This window comes from Panthera onca, chromosome E1 (assembly GCF_046562875.1).
Source record: "Panthera onca isolate mPanOnc1 chromosome E1, mPanOnc1 haplotype 2, whole genome shotgun sequence".
Taxonomy (NCBI): domain Eukaryota; kingdom Metazoa; phylum Chordata; class Mammalia; order Carnivora; family Felidae; genus Panthera; species Panthera onca.
Window position 1 is genome coordinate 12,036,377 of NC_138352.1, and position 20,571 is coordinate 12,056,947.

The 20,571-nt window shown below is 57.9% G+C and overlaps 2 protein-coding genes across 10 annotated transcripts in view; both read left to right on the forward strand.

Annotated features, from left to right (window-relative positions):
* Positions 1 to 7,721, forward strand: part of SEPTIN9 (septin 9) — a 145,052-nt gene extending 137,331 nt beyond the window's left edge. For all 8 annotated transcript variants that reach the window (XM_078438097.2, XM_078438098.2, XM_060645256.3 and 5 more), the window contains 5 exons: positions 98 to 215; positions 1,100 to 1,195; positions 1,484 to 1,580; positions 4,628 to 4,679; positions 5,708 to 7,721. In XM_078438097.2, the coding sequence (XP_078294223.1) occupies positions 98 to 215; positions 1,100 to 1,195; positions 1,484 to 1,580; positions 4,628 to 4,679; positions 5,708 to 5,837 (493 nt within the window). In that variant the 3' untranslated portion in view covers positions 5,838 to 7,721. The remainder of the gene's footprint in view (positions 1 to 97; positions 216 to 1,099; positions 1,196 to 1,483; positions 1,581 to 4,627; positions 4,680 to 5,707) is intronic.
* TMC6 (transmembrane channel like 6) overlaps positions 1 to 20,571 on the forward strand; it is a 157,624-nt gene that overhangs the window by 12,504 nt on the left and 124,549 nt on the right. The gene's annotated exons all lie outside the window — the stretch shown is intronic.

Consider the following 20,571-nt stretch of genomic DNA (forward strand, 5'->3'; position numbering starts at 1 on the left):
GCACCCACCCGGGAGCAGGCCGCCGTCCCTCTCTCATCCCATGCCCGTGCTTTCGCCCCCTGCCGGCCCAACACTCATCCAGGCCATTCTGTTCCAGCCTCAGGCCCCTGGACATCGAGTTCATGAAGCGCCTCAGCAAAGTAGTGAACATCGTCCCCGTCATCGCCAAGGCCGACACGCTGACCCTGGAGGAGAGGGTCTACTTCAAACAGCGGGTAGGTCTCTCCACCTTCCTCCTCGCGGGGGCCGTCAGACACAGCACGCCGGGCTTTTCTTGGAGGAGAAAAATCCGAAACGGGTGGTCTCCACCGGGGGTGGGGTGGGGGGGCAGGTGGCCGCACCTCCCTTCCCTGCCGTGTGGCCCCACTTCGGGCTGCTGTCGAGCAGGAGGATGCGCCTTGGGCTGCTGCTTCCACACGGCCACATGTCAGAACCACCTGGAGAACCGAGGCGCCGGGGCCCCGCAGAGCCTCCGTCCCAGTGGGCGTGAGCGAGGAGGCCCTTCGGTCTAATCCCCCAGGCTCCACAGGCCCCGATGCTGGGGATTTTCCCAGCATGCTTAGGGAAGGACTGTCTCCCGTGGCTGTGTCTGCAGGAGGGAGAAGGAAGGAGAACGCCCCTTGAAGCTGCTCACGGGTGTGGGTCTGTGCTTATGGCAGAAATGACGGCCGTGCACGGGAATGTCGTGCATGGCGGGTAGCAGGTGCTGTAAAGGGCGGGGACAGTCGGGCCCGTGCGGCATCCGGGGCCTGCGGTGACAGAGGGTTTCCAGGTAGAGCTCGAGGGAGGACGCCGCAACCCTGAGCTGCTGTCTTCGGGGTGGGATGAGCTGGAGAGAGTAGACAGCCCGGGGCTCAGGAACAGCGACCCGGCTCCCTCGGGCGGCTGCACGTCTCTCCTGGCGGGCCTGCAGCTGCCCCCCTCCACTCAAGAGGCACCAGCACTGGAGATACCAGGGTCGCCTGCCCCCGTAGAGCCTGCCCTTGACCCCAGGCCCGGGCCACTCGCTTACTGGAGGCCACAGCGTGGGCAGATACTGGCGGGCCAGTCCGGCTCGCTGTGCGGACGGCACCCACATCTCTCCCCTCCGGGCCCCCAGATCACCGCGGACCTGCTGTCCAACGGCATCGACGTGTACCCCCAGAAGGAGTTCGACGAGGATTCGGAGGACCGGCTGGTGAACGAGAAGTTCCGGGTGAGCGGACTGGCCGGACGCCGTTCCCAGAGGCCCCTCGGTTCCCGCCAGAGGACACGGCGGGGTCTCCTAGCCCTGTCCGGGGGGGACTGGGGTCACGGGTGTGATGGCCTTGAGCCGTGAGAACGCGGTCTCTGGGCCGGAAGGGGTCAGAGCCCACGTGGCCGCCTCAGGCCAAGGGTCTCGGTGGTGGGGGGCCGCGGGCTCAGGGCCGCTCCTCCCAGGGGCCCCGGGCGCGGACCGGCCTGTGCACACACACGTGACCCGCGCTGCCCGTCCCGCCCGCAGGAGATGATCCCGTTCGCTGTGGTGGGCAGCGACCACGAGTACCAAGTGAACGGAAGGAGGATCCTCGGAAGGAAAACCAAGTGGGGCACCATCGAAGGTACTGGGTGCTCTGGGGACCGCGTCCATCGCTTTGCCCCACTCAGCCCCAGGGAGGGGGGCAAGTGGCTTGTCCAGGGCGGCCCGGCCGTTCGCTGATGGAACCGTACCTCCATCCCGACCGCCCACGGGGCAGGGGAACATCCAGAGAGGGAGCGCCCCGTGATCCCGCCGAGTTCTGGGTTTCCGGGGCTACCGATTCAGAGGCGCGCTGTGTGACCCTGGACAAACTACCACACTTCTCTGGGCCTAGCGCGGGGGTGGGCTTCCGGCACCATCGGCTCCGAGAGCCAGGCGGCCCGCACCCCCTGCAGAATTTACTGAGACCCCCACATCTTCGCGTCCCGGGGCTGCTGTCACAAATTAGCACCGACTGGGTGGCTTGGAGCGGAGACCTACCCTCCTAGTTCTGGAGGCCAGAGGTCAAGATGTCAGCAGGGCTGGTTCCTTGCGGAGGCCCTGAGGGAGGATGTGTTCCGGGCCTCCCTCCTGTGGCTGCCAGCCACCCTCCGCGTCCCCTGGCGCGTCCCCGGTCTCCGCTCCGCCTTCAGCCTTCTGACCGTGTCTGTCTTTCCGTCTCCTCGGAAGGACACTGGTCATTGCCTTAGTGTCCACCCGAAATCCAAGATGGCCACCGCTTTGGTTCTTTATCTCAATGACGTCCTCAGACATTCTCTCCACATAAACTGTCGCTCACGAGTATCTATGGGGTTCTGGCAGACACGGGTCAGCCGCTCGGGCGGTAACACCCTAGGTGGGCTGCACCCGGGCATTTCTCCACCGTCCGTTCTGTTCCTTCCTCCCGCTTTAGAACAGACGGGGGAGAAAGGACAGGTTGAGATGGGCCACTGTGTTCTTCGAGCCCGTGGCTGAGGGCGCAGTATCCAGAGGGCCTGTTCAGCAGCCATTCCCGCCCCTGGCGCTCTGTGAGATGGGGCAAGTCCCTTAGCTCCCCCCCCGGGGCCTCAGTTTTCACCATCCTTGAAATGGGTACTATGGGCCGAGACTTTAGCAAAACGGGAGAATGTCCCAAAGACCTTGGAGCTTTGGGGGCGGCAAACGCTCTAAGCGTGGAGAGTCCCCAGACCTTCCTGGGGTACCCGGTGCTGGCAGGTTCGGTGCAGGGCGGTGTGTTCTAAACCAGCCTCTGCCTGGGTGTTCTCCAGCGTCTGCTGGGTCTGCCTTTCCGCAGCTCTCCCCTCGTCTAAGGGCCTCGATCCCGGACGTGCCTCTGTGGGGGCCGCTCACCTCTGTGTCCCACGCGACAGTCTCTCCACCAGGCTTTACCTGGGCTCGTCCTGAAACGTTGCCCCTTAGGGCCCTTTTTTCACGGGCGCGTGGTTTGGAGGGTGGAGGGGTGTCCTACAAGAAAGGCCAGCGGGGACCTCCGAGAGGGTTGAGGGGCAGTCCAGTGACGGGCACGCCTCTGCTGCCCCCTGGTGGCCAGCTCAGGCGCGCAGGAATCGTGGGGCTGGTTCCTGCCTCCGGCACCTGTGTTGGGGCCTCGAGCCCGCATATCCCGTGACCTGTGTGCCGTGGCACCTGCTCACCTTGACATTGTTCTGGGAAACCGCCCCCCAGCACCTCGTAAGGACGGTGGGGAGGTGGTGGGTGTCCCATCCGAGGAACCCGGAGGAGGCTTCTGCCCCATCTCGGAACCGTTGCACGTCCTAGAACACAGGTGGCTTCTTAATCCCCGGGACCCTGTGCACTGATGACTGGCCAGGGGACCGGCCGCCCTGTGCTCGCCCCCGGCAAGCGTGGTTGTTAAGCGCTTCTGCCTCGTTCTTGCCCACCCTGCCCCATCCCTGGTCTTGCTTCTTTGATCTTCTCTCCAACTTGCTGTGCGCCCTCCCGAGATATTTTACCCATCCTCGGAAACCGCCTGCAGCGTCTTCGGGAGGAAGGTGGGGGGTCACGAAGCACACGGTTAGCTCATCCAGGCCTCTCGTGTCCCTGAGAGGTGGGTGACATTTCCTCCCCGCTTTACAGACAAGGAAACGGGGGGGGGGTGGTCAGAGAGGCCAGGGAACTTCCCCAAGCCAGGAAGCAGTAGCCACAGGCTCACATTCCCAGCTTCGGGGCTCCGTCCTTGCCACCGTTTCTCGCTGCTGCTCCACGTTAGGTGGCAGAAGGTTCTAGTAGGGGCCCAGCCCCGCGGGGGCGGGGGACGTGGGGGGAGGAGGGTAGAACCCAGGCAAGAGGCAGTGGGGGTAAAATCCAGACAGCTTGGCAAGGCGGAGGCACTTGGGGGTTTTGCGCCCCGACCCTGCCTGCCGGCTTGTGGGGGGCGAGGGGGACAGACTCGTGCCCACAGAGGAGGAGCCAGAGTGGTATCTCGTGGGGTATGTGAAGACTGGATTAAATGTGCAGGGCCGGGCACCTTTTCCGCCCTCCGCCCTCAGGGCAGACGGCGCCCCTCACCTCTCCGCCGAGAGGTCTGCCAGTGCGCAAAGTAGAGCGACCGCTGGGCCTGTCGCTCCCTGGGGCCTCTGGGTGTCACCAGGCAACGCGGGCCTTCCACGTTGCTGGTTCCATAGCTTGATGTAAATGGCGACGCACAGTACGCGTCCCCGTGCGTCCTGTGTGTGCGCGTGGGGAAGACACCCAGCGGGCCACTTTGGCCGCTTCTTTAAAATCCCAGCTCGACTTCCTGCCTGCCTCTGTTACCCGCCCCTCCTGTCCTCCGGGATCCCCTGGGACGGGCTGCTCTTCCCAGGAGACCTCCCTGGTCCCCAGCGGGGAGCAGCGGCCTGCCTTACGGGAGCCCTCTCCCCACTGCTGCCCGGCTGGTTCCTGGGCCGTGTCCCTGCTAGACAGAACCCTCTGGAGGACAGGAGCCCGGTCAGGCCCACCACGGTGGGATCCGTGGAACCGGGTGCCTGCCAGCTGCCTGGTGCCCGTGGATGAAGCAGGGACTCCTCTGCCGACCGGCCCAGCCTCCTCTGGGCACCAGGATCTACTGGGTTGGGGGGGTTGGGGGGCAGGGGAGAGGCGGGGCCGGGGCAGGGGCGTCCAGTGACTTTAAAGCCCGTTTTGTCTCCTCAGTTGAGAACACCACCCACTGTGAGTTTGCCTACCTGCGGGACCTCCTTATCAGGTGAGAGGGAGCTGTGGGGTGCTGGCCTTGGCCCCCTGAAGACCCCAGAAGGCCCTAAATCAGGAGCGTGGACTGTGGGGGAGCAGGCGGGGGTCCTGGACAGCAGCTAGCACATCCCCCCCCCCCCCAGGAGGACCTCGGAAGCCCGTGGTCTAAAACGCCTCCGGGGAAATGAAGCAGGAAGTGAAAACCCTTCTTAATCTGTATGATAAGATCCCCTGGACGGGAGGGGCCAGGTTCGGACTGCAGCTGCCTGAGCCCGTGAGATTCAGGGCCCCAGGGAGGGGTCCTTGTATGCCGGGCATGGGGGTGGTGTCTCCTGCGACCATCCCAGTGTCCCCGGACCCCACCGCTTGGACCCAGCAGAGGTTTCTCCTTGCCCGGAAGTAGCCATCCTCGGGCCATCGAGAGGGTGCCAGGTGGCTGGGCCTGGGCGAGTGATTGGAGAGGGCGGGCCTCCTGCTGTGGCTCCTGCGGCCCCCAGGTTAGGGGTGGGACATGTCTTCCAGGAGTGACCCCACCGTGTTGGAGGGTCTGGCTGCGAAAGACCCCTACCGTAAGCCCTTCTGACCCCCCTCTCCAGTCTCTCCTGTTGGGCTGCAGGGGGAGGAGAGCCTGAGCACAGGACCGCAGGGTCGACCAGCACGCCAGCTCAGGCCGCTCCCCTGGACCGGTGGTTCTTCACTAGCCACTGGCCTGGTGCTTCTAGGTGGCAGCAAGGACAGGCCAGCCCTGTCCCCTCGGAGTGTGCACCCAGCCCGGACTGGCCACAGGCTTGACACAGAGGGGCGGGCGTGTGCATTAGTGTGTGCTCAGAGGGTCTGGGTTGCCACGGAGACTGCCCCCCCCCCCACCCCTACCCCGCCCCATTGATGGGCTTTGGGAGCCCTCCTGAGGGCCCCCTGAGAGCCAAGTTGGGGGGGGGGGGGTGGAAGGGGGCAGGCGGTGGGAGTCCTGGGTCAGCGCCCACCCCGCCCCCGCCCTGCCCGTGGCCTGCCCTGTGACCTCCCCGTGCCCCCCACCCCCAGGACACACATGCAGAACATCAAGGACATCACCAGCAGCATCCACTTCGAAGCGTACCGGGTGAAGCGTCTACACGAGGGCAGCACGTCCAACGGCGTCGAGGAGAAGGGGCCAGAAGCCCAGGAGATGTAGACCCCCCCCCCACCCCCCAGGACCCCGCCCCCCAGTCCCTTCCACCGCCACCCCCAGGCCCGCCCACACGCCCCGTTTTATTTTATATAATTTCCTCCGTTTGTCATCGTTCTCCGCCCCTTTACACGCTGCCCAGTAACAAGATGGCGTGTGCCCTCCTGAGTGTGTTCCTTGTTAGCCGCTGACTGTGGGGCCCGGATCGGGCGGGCCTCGGAGAGGAGGCCGCCTCTCTGGCCGTCCCATGGCCAAGAGGAGCAGGAGAGGACCCGCTGATGAGGGCCAGCCCCCAACCCCGGGCCCGGCTCCTGGTGGCCCTCGGCCACAGCCTCCGAGCATGGTGGCCGTGAGCGGCCGCCGGCCTGGTGACCTGGACCCCCTTCCTGCCCCCTCCTCCCTCCGAGGCCCCGGCCATAACTCAGAGCCCCCGCCCTTGCCCCACCCGAGGGCAGAATAGTCAATTCTGTGAGACGCAAGTTGCCAGTTGCTTAGACACGGGGAGGCCCGTTGGCTGCTGCCCGCCCGCCCACCTGCCCGCTCGTCCTGGAGCAGAAAGTGCCTTTATCTCAGCCGTCCACGAGCCAGCGCTCCCCACCCCCACCCCCCACCCCACCGTCCCCTCCACCGCAACTCGGGGCAGCGCGGGGAGACAGGGAGACGGGTCCTTATCTCTCCCTCGTCCCCCCTTCCCCCCCGGGATTGAGTCATTCAAAGGAAGGAAAAGGATGCACCCCACTCCAGCCCCCGCCCACCACGTCTGAGAAGGTCCGAGCAAGTGAATCTGGTGGAGATGCTGGGGGAGAAAGAGGTGGCAGGTGCGGGCAGCAGGGGGCCAGGCTCGTGCCGAGAGGCCCCAGTGGTCCCCGGGACCTCGCCCTGCACCGCCATCTGACTGGGAGAGTGTGTGTGTGTGTCTGTCTGTCTGCCTGTTTAGACATCTCTCTGGCCCAAGATGCTCTGGTTCAGTTCTGCGTGGGTGGTCACCCCAGATACACATTCAGCACCCCCCCCCCGACCCGGGCCTTACTGACACCATGACCCCGAGAGGTGGGAGGCCAGGCTGTTTGTTGCCCTAGATGTCCCCGGGCTCCTGCCACCGCGGAGCCCACGGTAAAGACCCCCGCCCCACCCCCCAAAGAGGGAGAGGTCAGGAGTCAGCTGTGCACAGCCCGAGGTCGGTGGGGCTGCAGAACGGGTTTTCCCCAACGGTGGCCCAGCCGGTCTCTGCCGCCCCCGCCCCCCCACGCTCTGTCTCCACGGGGCGACCGGCCACCGGCAGGCAGGCACCGTCCGAGCCACGCACGGCAGATCACACGCGCTCCCTCCTGCCTCCCGGAGAGCGTGGGGTCTGGCTCAGGTCGAGGAGATGAGACGAGATGCAGGCGAGGTACACGTCTGTCTTACACACCCCCCCGCTGGCTTCTTGCCGCCGCCGAGAAGAGCCTCGGGAGGAAGGGGATGCGGACAGGCCTGTGCGTGTGCGTGTGGGTGTGCACGTACGATGTCCTTGCGTTGCACGCTCACCCCCCCACCCGAGACAGGAAGGACCCCTTGGTGAAACTGTTGACTTGCCGACTTGCCGCGTTTTTGCCAAAACCAAGACCCAAGACTTCGAAGGAAACCCCGCCTTCAGCGTGGGGGCCCCGGGGGCGCGGGGCGGCCTCGAGCGGCGCCAGCCTCCCGGCCTCCGCGGTGGGCACGGCCTTGGGGTGGCTTCTCGCTTTCCTTCTCTGTAGCCAGATTTTGAAAACTTGTGAGTTTCACTGGGCTCTGTTCCACAGTGGCCCTCTGCTATGTGCCTCCTGAGAAATTCGTCTTTTTGTATAAATAACAAAAGTGTTGGAAATGTATTTCCTGAAATAAATGTTCCAAATGCAAACCTGGAAAGGGCTTCTTGGGTTTTGGTTTTTGGTTTTCTCTCTCTCTCTCTTCCTGACCCCAGGGGCACCGCTCCCCTTTGCGAGGAAGCTGGCATCGGCGTGGCCTCCAGGCCCGTTCAGTCTCTGGCTGGGGAACCGGCGTCAGGGGACTTAGAAGCTCTTGCTTATGTGGAAGGTGAAGGGCAAAGTTTTCCTAATTCATTCATTTCTCGGGAGGCTTTGAAAGGTCTGCACAGGAAGGCGCCATGAGCCGCTTCTCTCCCTGTATCGTTGGGAAGGAAGTTTTTCTTCTTGAAGTTCATTTTACCAGATCGAACCCTATGAACTGGTCCGTATTTGACAGTAACTGCATACTGGTGAACTTCCTTCTGGAGAGCATGGGCCCCAGTAGACGGGTTTAGGAGGCTGCCTTCGGGGGATCCCTGCACACCCCCCACGGGCCTGGGGAAGGAGGCCCGGAGCCCTTTGCTATACATCACAAACCACCACACACAGGTGGGGGGCCTAAAACCACAGAAGTCTGTCCTCTCACATCCTGGAAGCCAGAAGTCCAAGATCGAGGGGTCGGCAGGCCACGCTGTCCCCTTTTCTCCTGCCTCTTCTAAGGCGTTGCCATTGGATTTCGGGTGCAGCCGAATCCACGATGACTCAGCTCGTCCTTCCCTTAATTATACCTGCAAAGATGCCATTTCCCAATAAGGCCACACTCCGAGGTTCTGAGAGGACGTGAATTTGGGAGGGGGGTGGGTGCTGTTGAGCCCGCGGCACCCCCTTCCCCCCTCTGTCCCCAGGCCTCAGGGACAAGGTGGTAAGCACAAGTCCCCGCGTTGGGACTCCGATGATTTGGGGTCCCAGGTTTGCTCTGCCCCCTGCGAGCTGCGAGGTCTCGAGATGACCTCCCCAGCCAGCCCTTCTGTCGGGCAGGTGGGCTCATTTTAAAGAATGGCTCACTGGACGGTGGCCACGTGGGGCCCCTGCTTCCAGGATCCCGAGGTCTGTTACCGACTGCAGATGTCTGCCGTGGGCTCCAGAGGAGGAGGAGAGTCAGTCCAGATGTGGGGGCCGCTGGGCCCGGCCCTTCAGGCTCTGATCTGTTCTCTCTTGGCGGTTCCTTGACCCTGAAGCCCCGCTCCCTCCTCCAGATGAAAAGCGTCCCCATTTTCGCCCCTGCTGGCACATCCCTGTGCACCAGCTGGTCTCTGGACCTGACCCTCCCCAGGGCCCAACTCCCTCTCCCAGCCTTGGTCTCAGTTCAGGAATCGGGGTTCCTTGCCCCGGGGGCCTACTTACCACGTCTGGCTGGTACCAGAACACCCCCGTCCACACTCCCATCCAAGGGCAGTCCGTGAATGCCCGCAGTGATGGGGCTCTCCATCCCTCCCCCAACCAAGCAAATCCCCTGTTGTAGATCCAGGTGGCTTACTGTCCCAGTTTTCCAGGGACGTGGGACTTTCAGTGCTAAACCCAGGAAGGAAGGTCCTGGGCGAGCTGGACAAGTCGCTCACCCTGTGTAGACTGCACACCACCTTCTCCCACCGCTCAGGCCCCTGGTCTCAGACTCCTTGGCCCAAGGGGTTCCTAAGGAGCTGCAAGGCGCAGGCTGTTGCCGACACATCCTGGGGGGAGCAGGAGGTCCCAAGGACCAGCCATAGCCTCATGCTGGCTCTGAGCCCCTGTGTGGGGGTGGGATGTCCCGAGGGTGCTGTGGCACCCAGGTGTCCTGAGCTCACGTCTTCCCTGCTGTGGCCTGCCGGGCCCGAACAAGCCAGAAGATGATTAAATCAATAGGCAATTTTGTGGCTTTTCCAAAGCTGGGGAAGTTGCCTTGTGTGTGAACTTGCACCTGCGGGGGGGACCCAGAGCAGGTGGGCTCCACCTGGGGAAGAAGCCAGGTGGAAATCAGCTAAGGGGGTCTCCTTTTGATCTGTATTTATGGATGCGCTCCCTGCCATTTTTAAACATTCCTTTCCAACTACAAAGGTAGCCTATGCGCGGAAAGACAACGTGGAAAATGCCAGAAGCGAAAATACGCCACAAAGAAATGAAAAGCCCCACCATCCCCCTCCCTAGTGCCAACTCTGGTGGGGGGTGGGGCGGAGTTCCATAGCATTAATGTTCCTGTGCTTTGTCTCGTGTCCTGCCTGACTTGGATTTGGGGGCCCCTGGGGCTTGGGGTGCTGGGGAGAGGAAGTTGGGGGGCGAGAGGGAGGACGGAGCCATGCAGACATCTGGGCTAGACCCCAGTGCGTGTAGCTGAGGGCTTTGGAGGTTTTCTGTCTCAGGTACCACCCTGCAGGGGTCCCCAGCCACCCCCTTTCCGACCCAGCAGGGAGCCCGAGTGAGGCTGTCTCCTCCCTCACTGGGGCAGGAGCCCTCTGTCCCCCGCCCTGCCCTTCCCCCTCACCCCTGCTCTCCCCTTCCTCTCCCCCTGAGGAAGGCTAGGTTGGGCCCAGCTCAGGCCCAGCTTGGGCGTCCCGGATGGCGGAGACTGGGACTCGCTGTGCAGACCAGATGCGTTTCCTGCCTTGGCGTCTAGAACGCTTTCCAGATGTGTGCACCGCCCCCAGGCCCAGCCAGGAGGGGCCCGGGGGATCGGAACCCGCCCGTGTCAGGGGTACAGGCACACGGGTCGGTCGCCGATGAAAACGTCGCTGCCAGGAGCCCAAACCCGAGAGCCCGTCCTTGGAGAGTTCCGGGAAGGCTGCCGACCCTCTGCCGACCCGGGCTGGCCGCAGACCCCAGCCCGGCCCCTACTCCGAGGGCACCGGCCTTCCCAGAAAATAAGATGTTCTGGGTTTTCTCTGATAATATCAGCAACTGCTAAGAGGTCGGCGGGGCTGACTCTCCCCCAAGCCCAGCCCCTCCGTGCAGCCCTGCAAAGGTGGCCTCACCACCCTCCTTCCTCCGGTCTGTGTGAGCCCCACTCTCCCACGGGGCTGCAGGGCGGCTCCGGGGACACCCGAGGTACGAAGGAGTGCGCCCCCGGCCAGCCCTCCGCGGTCCCGTGCAGAGTGCCGGCCCGGTCCCCCGGGGCAGGCGGCCGGTGGCGGCGCAGGGCTTGAAGCTGAGTGCCCAGAGCCCAGGGAGAAAGCACCTTCCTTCCTTCCGGCAGAGAGGACGGCTGTAAATAATGAGAATAAAGAGGGAGTATGAGTGATTAAAGCTGCCCGGAGTGAGTGGGTCTTGAACCGCTTGCCTGATTTAAAAACTAATCACTAGGAGAGTGTCAGGGCCAGGAACTCCTGCGCTGGTCCCACAACACCCTCCTCCCCCTCCTCCCTCCCCCTCCTCCCCCTCCTCCCTTCTCCCCTCCTCCCTCCCCCTCCTATCCTCCTCCCCCTCCTCTCATTCCTATCCTCCTCCCCTTCCTCTCTTCTCCCCCTTCTCCCTCCTCCCTCCTCCCTCCCCCTCCTCTCATTCCTACCCTCCTCCTTCCTCCTCCTCTTTTCCTTCCTCCCCCTCCTCCCTTCTCCCCTCCTCCCTCCCCCTCCTCTCATTCCTACCCTCCTCCCCCTTCTACCTTCCCCTCCTCCCCCTCCTATCCTCCTCCCCCTCCTCTCCTTCCTATCCTCCTCTCCTTCCTCCCTTCTCCCCCTTCTTACTCCTCCCTCCTCCCTTCTCCCCCTCCTCCCTCCCCCTCCTCTCATTTCTACCCTCTTCCTCTCCCTTCCTCCTCTCTCCCCTCCTCCCACCTCTCCCCTTCTCCTCTCCCCCTCCTCGGGTGCCAGGGACACCAGCATCAGGCTGACCAGCAAGTCCTGGCATGTGGAGAACCACCCCCCCCACCCCGGCCCCTTCATCTCCCGGATTAATGACTTTATTGGAGCCCATCCCACGAAGAAATAGAAGTCCCCTGAAGGAAACAGCCACATGGAGGGACCCCCGTGAGGGAGGGGCCAGGGACCCAGCCACGCGGGGCTGAGTCCAGGGGCCGGAGCACGGAGCGAAATCCTAGGGGCAGCTAGCCGGGCCAGGGTGGGCACCGCTCAGGACTAGGGTGGCGCCCCAGCCTCTGCATCCCGCCAGGAGCCCCACGAGGGGAGGGGGCTAGGGTTCCGGCTCCAGGACGGCTCACCCTCAGAATGTCCTTGGGCACCAGGGCCTGGGGCAGGGGGTGGGGGTCAGTGTTTATGGGGACAGAGCTTGTCTGGGAAGAGAAAAAGTTCTGACGAGGGCCAGTGGTGATGGCTGCACAACAGGAGGAACGTGTTTAATGCCTCCGACTGTACATTTTAAAAAGGCTAAATGAGGGGCGCCCGGGGGGCTCAGTCGGTTGAGCGTCCGACTTCGGCTCGGGTCACGATCTCAGGTTCGTGAGTTCGAGCCCCGCGTTGGGCTCTGTGCCGGCGGCTCGGAGCCTGGAGCCTGCTTCGGATTCTGTGTCTCCCTCTCTCTCTGCCCCTCCCCTGCTCACGCTCTGTCTCTCTCACTCAAAGATAAATAAACACTAAAAAAATTTTAAAGGCTAAAACGGCAACTTTTATGTTAGGTATATTTTAGCACAATTTTTTAAGTAAATATTTTTTGAAAAAAAGGATGTCTGTGTCTCAGCCCCTCTGGGTCTGGGACAGGCCCGTCTCACGGCGGGGGATGTGGTTCCGGGCATGTTCGAGTACGACGACGAGAAAAGTGTGCATCCCTGGGTCTCCCGAGGAAGCAGGGGGCCTCTGCCAAGGGAAGGAAAGGCGTGCCCTCCGGACAGCTGCTCTGGGAAAGCAGAGACGGGGGCTGGGGGTGGGGGGGGGTGTCTCCCAGTGGGCGAGCTGTGGGGGTGCGGACGTGGCCTCGGGCGGGGTTGCCGAGTCCCAGGATTGGCAAACAGATTAACCCGGGCGGGCAGCTCATCACAGGGGCTCAGGAGCATCTTTGGGTGTTCACCTTTGGCGCCCCAGGCGCGGCCTCCCCCCACCCCCTGCCGGATGCCACCCTATAGGAGGGAACGGGGTCCCCGTTCTGGCCCTTGGGTGGCTCTGGTTCCTGCCGGCGGGTGTGTGGAAGGATCCTCCGGGAAGCTCCCTCCCCACGCAGCTCCCCTTCCCCCGCCTTCCCTCACCCGGTGGGCTCCTCCTCGAGGCGTCTTGCTCTCTGGGTGCCGCTTTGGGGACCCCTGTCCTCGGCCACCACCCTCTCTGGGAGGAGCCGGGCCGCAGCACAGCAAGACGACCCCTCACCGTGCCGGGCTGCCTGTGGCCTCCGAGCAGGGAGCGTGTGTTTGTGTGCACACGTGTGGGCGCTAGGGTTAACACGCACGCCCCCAGGGCCCTCGATACAGGGCAACGCGCGGGAATGCGCGGCCAGCAGGCGTTACAAAACCCGCGTGGCCAACCCCAGCCTCGCAAAACCCAGTAAGACCCAGGGCACATCCGCTGTGCACAGAACGCGGGGAGAGAACCCAGGTTTCCTGCCGTCGTGGCCCCCGTACGACTCGGCCCTCAAGCAAGTGCGAGGTTGGTAGAGAGTTTGGGCCCGCGGTCTCTGCAGTGTCTCATCTATGTTTTCTTTTCCTGAAGGCTCATTTCTGTGAGTGCTGCTTACGCCCCTCTTTTTTGCAGGCCCTCGGACTGTGTTCCTTCGCAGAGGTCATCCAAGGGCAGTGTTCTCGGCAGCTGGCTTTGAACGTCGGTTCTTCTCTTTGCCGGCTGGGTGACTTCGGGTGGGTGACCTCACCGAGGTCTTTGCCTCAGTTCCCCCGTGAGTCCAACGATGGTGAAGCGATACCTGGTAACTCCTAGCACTGTTGGGATGAAATGAGGCGGTTCTTGTGAAGCACTTAGAATGGTGGCTGGTCAATAAAGACAGCTCCAAGGGTGTCAGCCATCATCGTCACCAGCTGCTACGGACTGCATACCCGTGTCCCCCAAACGTGTCGGTGGCCGGTGTGGCGGGAGGCAGGTGCACGGAGGGGATTTGCTATTGAACGGGAGGCCACCAGGGTGCAGAGGTGGGTGGTAATTCTCAAAGAGGAGAGGACGTCTCTTGGAAGCTTCGATGTTCCCGCTGCAAAAGGAGAAAATAACAATGGATGTTAGCCTGATGGGAGGGTCTTCTCTGCCGAATCCAGGGCCCTAAAGGACCCTGAGAAATACGTCAGGACTTCCAAAGCAACCGGCCACGGGCCACGGCTGCTTCCCCCTCGTAGACAAATGTGAACAGCCGAGTTCTACCTCCAAACCCCAGGGTTTGGAGGTCCCCCAACCCCCCCCCCCCCAGGGTTTTGGACGGTTCCCCAGGGGAATGCGCCACCGGGAGACAGACAGAGCCCTGGCCCCGGCTTGGACCTCTGCGTCCCAGCCTCGCGCCCTCAGGACGGGCTACACCACCCGCTCTCAGCTCCCTGCCAGAATTCCCACAGAGCTTTTTGACTTTTGTCAACTCAAGACAGCCCCTGGAAAGCTGCGGAAGCTGAGGGGGTGTGTGTCTAATAAAGCTGGAAGTCTACAATTGAGCAATTATTGTAACCCACACTTGTAATTTGGGGGGCTTCTCATAATTCTTCTTTGTTCTCTCTCTCTCTCTCTCTCAAAAAATACACAGCTTATACAGCTTTCTCTCTGCTGCTCCAAAGGCTGGTGTCCCCCCACACGCGCCCCACTCCCACCACACCCCAGTCGGCTGCAGAGCCCACAAAGTGTGCAGGCTCCGTGTGCGTTACTTTTCAGGGATTAAAAAGGTTAATTTAACGTTCGGCAGCTCCCAAAGGAAATCGATCTTGCTCTCTGCCATTGGGCGTGCCTTCAAAGCCCTGAATGCATCTAGTTTGATCTCCGGTGTGGACCGAACCGGCCGCAAGGTGTAATCTGCCCCCATCCCAGGCTCTGTTATTAACCGGTCCCCTTACGGCCCGCTGAGCGCACGGGCGCCCCTTGGGCTCCTCGGTCTCCATTCGTGCGATCACCTGTTGGTTCATTTAAGGAATGTTTGTTTTGAGAACCTCCGTGTGCCAGCAGTATGCTTTCTGTGCGGAATCTAAGTCACAAAAGGCAGGACCTCTTCTCAGGAGCGTGTAGCTTGGCGGGGAAGACAGATGACCGTCTCGTAAGTATAGTTCAGGACAGAGATAGCACAGGGGATGCGGGAACCCCGGGTGGGGAGGGCGGAAGGACACCAGAGAGACATAGCCTGGGAAGGGACAGCACTTTGTTGACCGAGTGGTGGCGTCGGGGCATGAAGGAGAATCAGTACACGGTGGTCAAAGACAAGCAAATAATTCTGTGGAGCTGGAGAGGAAATGTGGAAATGAGCAGGAGAAGGGCAGGAGAAGGGCCGGAATACGGGCTGGGGTCACGTCGAGAAGAGCCTTGAGGGCGACCATGAGGAATCTGAGCTGTGTTTTGCAAACCACCGGAGCCACTGAAGACTTTCCTGAAGGGACCCGATGTGGTTAGATCTGCATCTAGAACATGGTTGTGCAACGAACCTTCTACAGCCATGTGGGTGTTCTCCGGGGTGGGGGGAGGCTGTGCAGAGGGGGTGGCCACGAGACCCATGTGGCTATTAAAAACTTTAGATGTGGCTGGTGTATCTGAAGAGTTGAATTTTTAATTTTATTTAAAAACTTTTTAGTATTTATTTTTGAGAGAGAGAGAGAGAGACAGAGCAGGAGCAGGGGAGAGACAGACAGGGACAGAGACACAGAATCAGAAGCAGCTCCAGGCTCTGCGCCTTCAGCACAGAGCCCGACGCGGGGCTCGAACTCACGAACTTCGAGATCATAACCTGAGCTGAAGTCGGACCCTTAACTGGCTGAGCCACCAAGGCGCCCCAGAATTTTTAATTTTATTTACAGTAAACTTTCCTGCCATATTGGACAGTGTACTTTCAGACGGTGTATTCTATCAGCTGCACAAAGACCGTGTGGATGTGGAATGAGGGCAGGTGACCAGCCAGTTAGGATGATATGTGACCATCCAGGTGAGAAGCATTAAGAATCTGGCACGAGGCAGAGACTGAAAAGGAGATGCCAGATTTGAGAGACACGTAGAAGAATCAGGCATTGGCTATCGCTTGGATGGAGGAGGGACCTTAAATGACTTACGGATTTTCTACTATGTGCCTGGGTGGATGGTGTATCTTTGTCTTGTATCACAGAGAAAACAAGACACATATTAAATAGACACAGACACTAAAATGTATTTTGTGTGTATATATATATAATATATGTCACATATTATTAATACTCTTATGATTTATTGTATGTCAAACATATTGTATATATTATATAAAATATGCACAGGCATATTTTACATGTACGTAAAACATATGTTATATAAATATATACAATATTCAGACCTAGAGTAAGAGAGAGAAAACAAAAAAGAACATTGAAAATGGTAAGCTAATGATATTTAATAATACAGTTAGGACTGCCCATTTCATTTATATCAATTAACGTAAATGGCATAAATCACCCGTTAAAAGGCAATGACTCTAGAACTGGATCAGAGAACAAACTCAGCTGTATGGTGTTTGTAAGGAACACATTATTCAACAAAGCAGCTCAGTCAAGTTAAACACAGAAGAAGGAAAAAACATACTAGATTGACCAAAGACAAAAGTATCAGGGTTGTAATATTAATACCGGAAAACGTCCAGCTCAAGGGCAGAAATGCTAAGCGGATCGACGGGGCCACCCTGCTGGAAGGGACTGCCGTGCAAACAGCGTGGCGTGGGATCTAGAGGGCCGAGCAGAGGAGCCAGGAGAGCAAGCAGGTTAGCGAACTATGGCTCCCCTCTCTCAACACATAAGAGGAAAAGCAGACTAGAAACCAGTAAGGCTGCAGAGATGCTAAATATCAGCTCTAGACAGAGCTGATGGGTGGATGTTAAAGATCCCCGGGGGGCGTCCGACTTCGGCTCACGTCATGATCTTGTGGTCCGTGAGTTCGAGCCCTGCGTCGGGTTCTGCACTGACAGCTTGGAGCCTGGAGCCCGCTTCGGATTCTGTGTCTCCCTCTCTCTGTCCTGCCCAGCTCACACACTCTCTCTCTCTCAAAACAAACAAACAAACAAACAAACAAATAAAAAAGATACCCTGGAGGTAGTGTATTTTCTCTTCAAGCAACCATGGACATTTACAAAAGCTGATTCTAGCTATGCTACAAAGAAAACCTCAATAGGAGCACTCAGGTGGCTCAGTCGGTTAAGCGTCCGACTTTGGCTCAGCTCATGATCTCACTGTTCATGAGTTCAGGCCCCACATCGGGCTCTGTGCTGACAGCTCGGAGCCTGGAGCCTGCTTCAGACTCTGTGTCTCCTTCTCTCTCTCTGCCCCTCCCCTGCTCCTGCTATGTCTCTCTCTCTCTCAAGAATAAATAAAAATAAAAAAAGAAACAAAAAAAAGAAAACCTCAATAAAATCCCCAAAGAAGAAACATTGCTGACTACATCTGACTTCGGTGTAATAGGATGGAAAATTAATAACACAAATTAACATTAAAAGGATTAACAATTAAAACCGTTGCATGTATAATAAACCTTTTATTCTTATTATGGAGGCCACATAGGTACAGTAGGTACTGAGTGGCCCAAAATTCATACAGACAGTATTTCCTAAATTTTACTATGAGCTTGGCCATGTGCTGATTCCTGGATTTAGTTTTATGTATCCCATGTGAACAGAGCAGACTTTCCTGTTTGTTGGGGAATAGTTTAGTGTCTGGCTCAGACATAACCCTTAAATATGTATTGCTCGCTTCAGTTAGCAAATGCAGCGCCTAATGCCTTGACGCGGTCAGAGGACGGTAAAAATAACCACGTCTCAGTTGTGTCCGTTGGGTGGAAAACCTGAACGTAGCAAGAATGGAAACAGTTAAAGAATTTTATGCATTCAAAATATTTAGGCTATGTCAGCGGTAATATGAAGTCAAGCCACATAGCTTTTTAAAAAATAAATATCCTTAATGAGGGAATAAATCCATACAGCCGCTACCAGATATTAGAGCCAGATGTTACGGTCTTGACTTTTAGGCAACCATAAGGCCCCGTCTTGGGGTCTGGCAATAATTTTCATCTTTTATCCAGGTTTCGACATTCCTTATCAGATGTGACCTGTACGTGGGTAGGAAAGAAAGCAGTTGGAAAAGACCCACGTCGTGACCCAACGTAAAATCAATTTTGTGACCTTTCCATTGATGTTTGCAAAGTGGGAATGTTATGAAGAACCTCTTTTTCTCCCCAACTCTCTGTCGATCTGTTAGTCATCTACGGCTGCATAACAGATTATTCCCAACAGAAGCTTAAAACAACAGGCTGTTATTCACTCCCGTCTCTGCGGCTCAGGAATTCAGGAACAGCGAAGGGAGAGAGAAGGTCCCGCTCAGGGTCTCTCATGAAGTGATAGGATGTTGGCCAAGGCGGCTGTCATGGGAAAGCTTGACTGGGGCCACACGACTTGCTTCCTAGACGGCTTCGCTCTTGTGGCTGTTGGCAGAAGCCATGTGGGTTCCTTGCCGTGGGGGCCTCCCTTCACATTACAACTGGCTCCCCAAGAACGAGTGACCCAAGGAAAAGAGAAAGAACATGACCGGAACAGCAGCTGGGATGTCTTTCATAACCTGACCTTGGAAGTGACGCATCGGCATCGTGTACACGGAGTAGCCTCAGCACCAAGCGGGAACGGGGATCTCAGGGGTCCTCTTGGGGGCTGACCGTCACAGTCCACCTCTTGATTTATTCATAGACATAGATGGAAACTTATTTAACCTTATGAGTTGTATTCTTAAAATACTTTTTTTTTTTTTTTTTTGGTCCGTGTTATCCTAAGAGAGATGGCTATTGTCAACCACTGTAATTCTTTTTTTATTTATTTTTTTATGTTTATTTTTGAGAGAGAGACAGACAGGGTGCGAGTGGGGAGGGGGAGAGAGAGAGGGAGACACAGAATCGGAAGCAGGCTCCAGGCTCCGAGCTGTCAGCACGGAGCCCGACGCTGGGCTCGAACTCACGAACCACGAGATCATGACCTGAGCCGAAGTCGGACGCTCAACTGACTGAGCCACCCAGGTGCCCTATCAGCCTCTGTAATTCCGAGTCTCTTTGTATTTGGCCACGTTTTGTTGATATGTTTTGATTCCCCATTCATCTGCAACATGACAAATGACATTATGGTTTCGTTATGGATTCTACTTTTGATCAATATAAAATAACTCTGTGCATTTCGGTATCTTCTGTTCCTGGTGCTGTGACGATGAATAAGAACATTCTCAGCCTCTGCTTTCTGTTTGTTTGCCTTTCCCTGATCATTTTGGCCTGCTGTTTTAAATGTTAATCTCCCCTTAATATTTAATTTCGCTTTTGTTTTGGATGTGCCTCTGGTAAATAACATATACTTGTAAGTTTGTTTGTTTGTTTTTAATAAGGGAGCTTTAATCATTTACTTTTATTGTTGTAACAAACACATTTGGTTTTAATGCTTTTGTCTGCTTTGCTTCTGTTTTTTTGTGTGTGTCTTCTAAGTCTTCTGGATTTTTCTCTACAGGTTGTGTTTGTACCTTCCTCGTATATTCTCTCAAGTATTTGTAGGTATTTGTTATCAATTCTGTATTTGATTGTAAACTTAAGAACATTAAAATCTATATAGTTTCAAAATTATTATTATTTTTTAAAGTGTTTGCTTATTTATTTATGAGAGAGAGGGCGAGCAGGGAAGGGGCAGAGAGAGAGAGAGGGAGACACAGAATCCAAAGCAGACTCTGGGGTCTGAGCTGTTAGCACAGAGCCCGACACAGGCCTTGAACCCACGAACCCCGAGATCATGACCTGAGCCAAAATCGGACGCTTAACTAACTGAGCCACCCAGGTGTCCCCTTGAAATTATTTTTTAATCACACTAAAGCGTGCGTGTAGTTTTAAATGTTAAATAATATTAAAAGGAAAGTAGCAACAAGGCACCCGTTTCGTGCCCTTTGTCTCTGCGACGAACTGAATGTTTGCGTCCCCCCCGCAAATTCGTACGTGGAAATACTACCCTCCAAGGTGGTGGTGCCTTTGGGAGGTGACTGTGTCATGAGGACAAAGCCACGGGAATGGGATCCGTACCCTTTCGTTAGAAGCTCTTCCTGCCGTCGGGGGACACGGTAAGAGCGTGATCTATGAACCAGGCAGTGGGCTGTCCCCAGACTCTGAATCTGCTGGCACCTTGATCTTGGACTTCCAGCTTCCGGAACTGGGAGACATTCACTTCTGTCGCTTACGAGCGCCTCTTCCTTGGCATTTTGTTACAGCAGCCGGAGGGCACTAAGACACGGCCCCATCTCCCCTCTCCGGTCCCTTTCTCAAACACACCTCACCTGGTTTTGGTTTCGGTTCACAGCTGCCACAATGTACTTCTGTGACGTTTCTCGGCATTCCCCTCACCTTCCTGTGGCAGAGGATGAAGATTTATCGTGGCGCTCTCTCTCCCACCCCACCCCTTCACCTGCTCTCCCTCCTTCTCAGATGGCCCCCATTGGGTGAAAAACATCCCTTCGCCTTTGCCTTACTGGGATGGTGCTGTAAGGGTTTAGAAGAAGCCACCTGATTGCCACCACCGAGGCACATACTCTTATTACGGTTACCTTTCCTGCCCTGTACCCTTGTTCTTCTTAGAGTTAATATATGTATTTGAGTAGCTGTTATTATTTGGCTACACGGTTTACTAGGTCACGGTCACGGGGTCTTCCCAAATTCTCTGACAGCATAGCAACACCACACTCGATTCTGTCCTTCCCCACGATTAGGACATCCGGTGCTTGGAGGAGTCGCTCCCACCCCACCTGATCGATTCCCCCCCCCCCCCCCCCGCCCCACCAAGTCCTCTCTGAGCTCTGGCTGTTCCCTGAGGTTGCCACACCCCTCTCACCCATCAGGGTGCAAATTCTC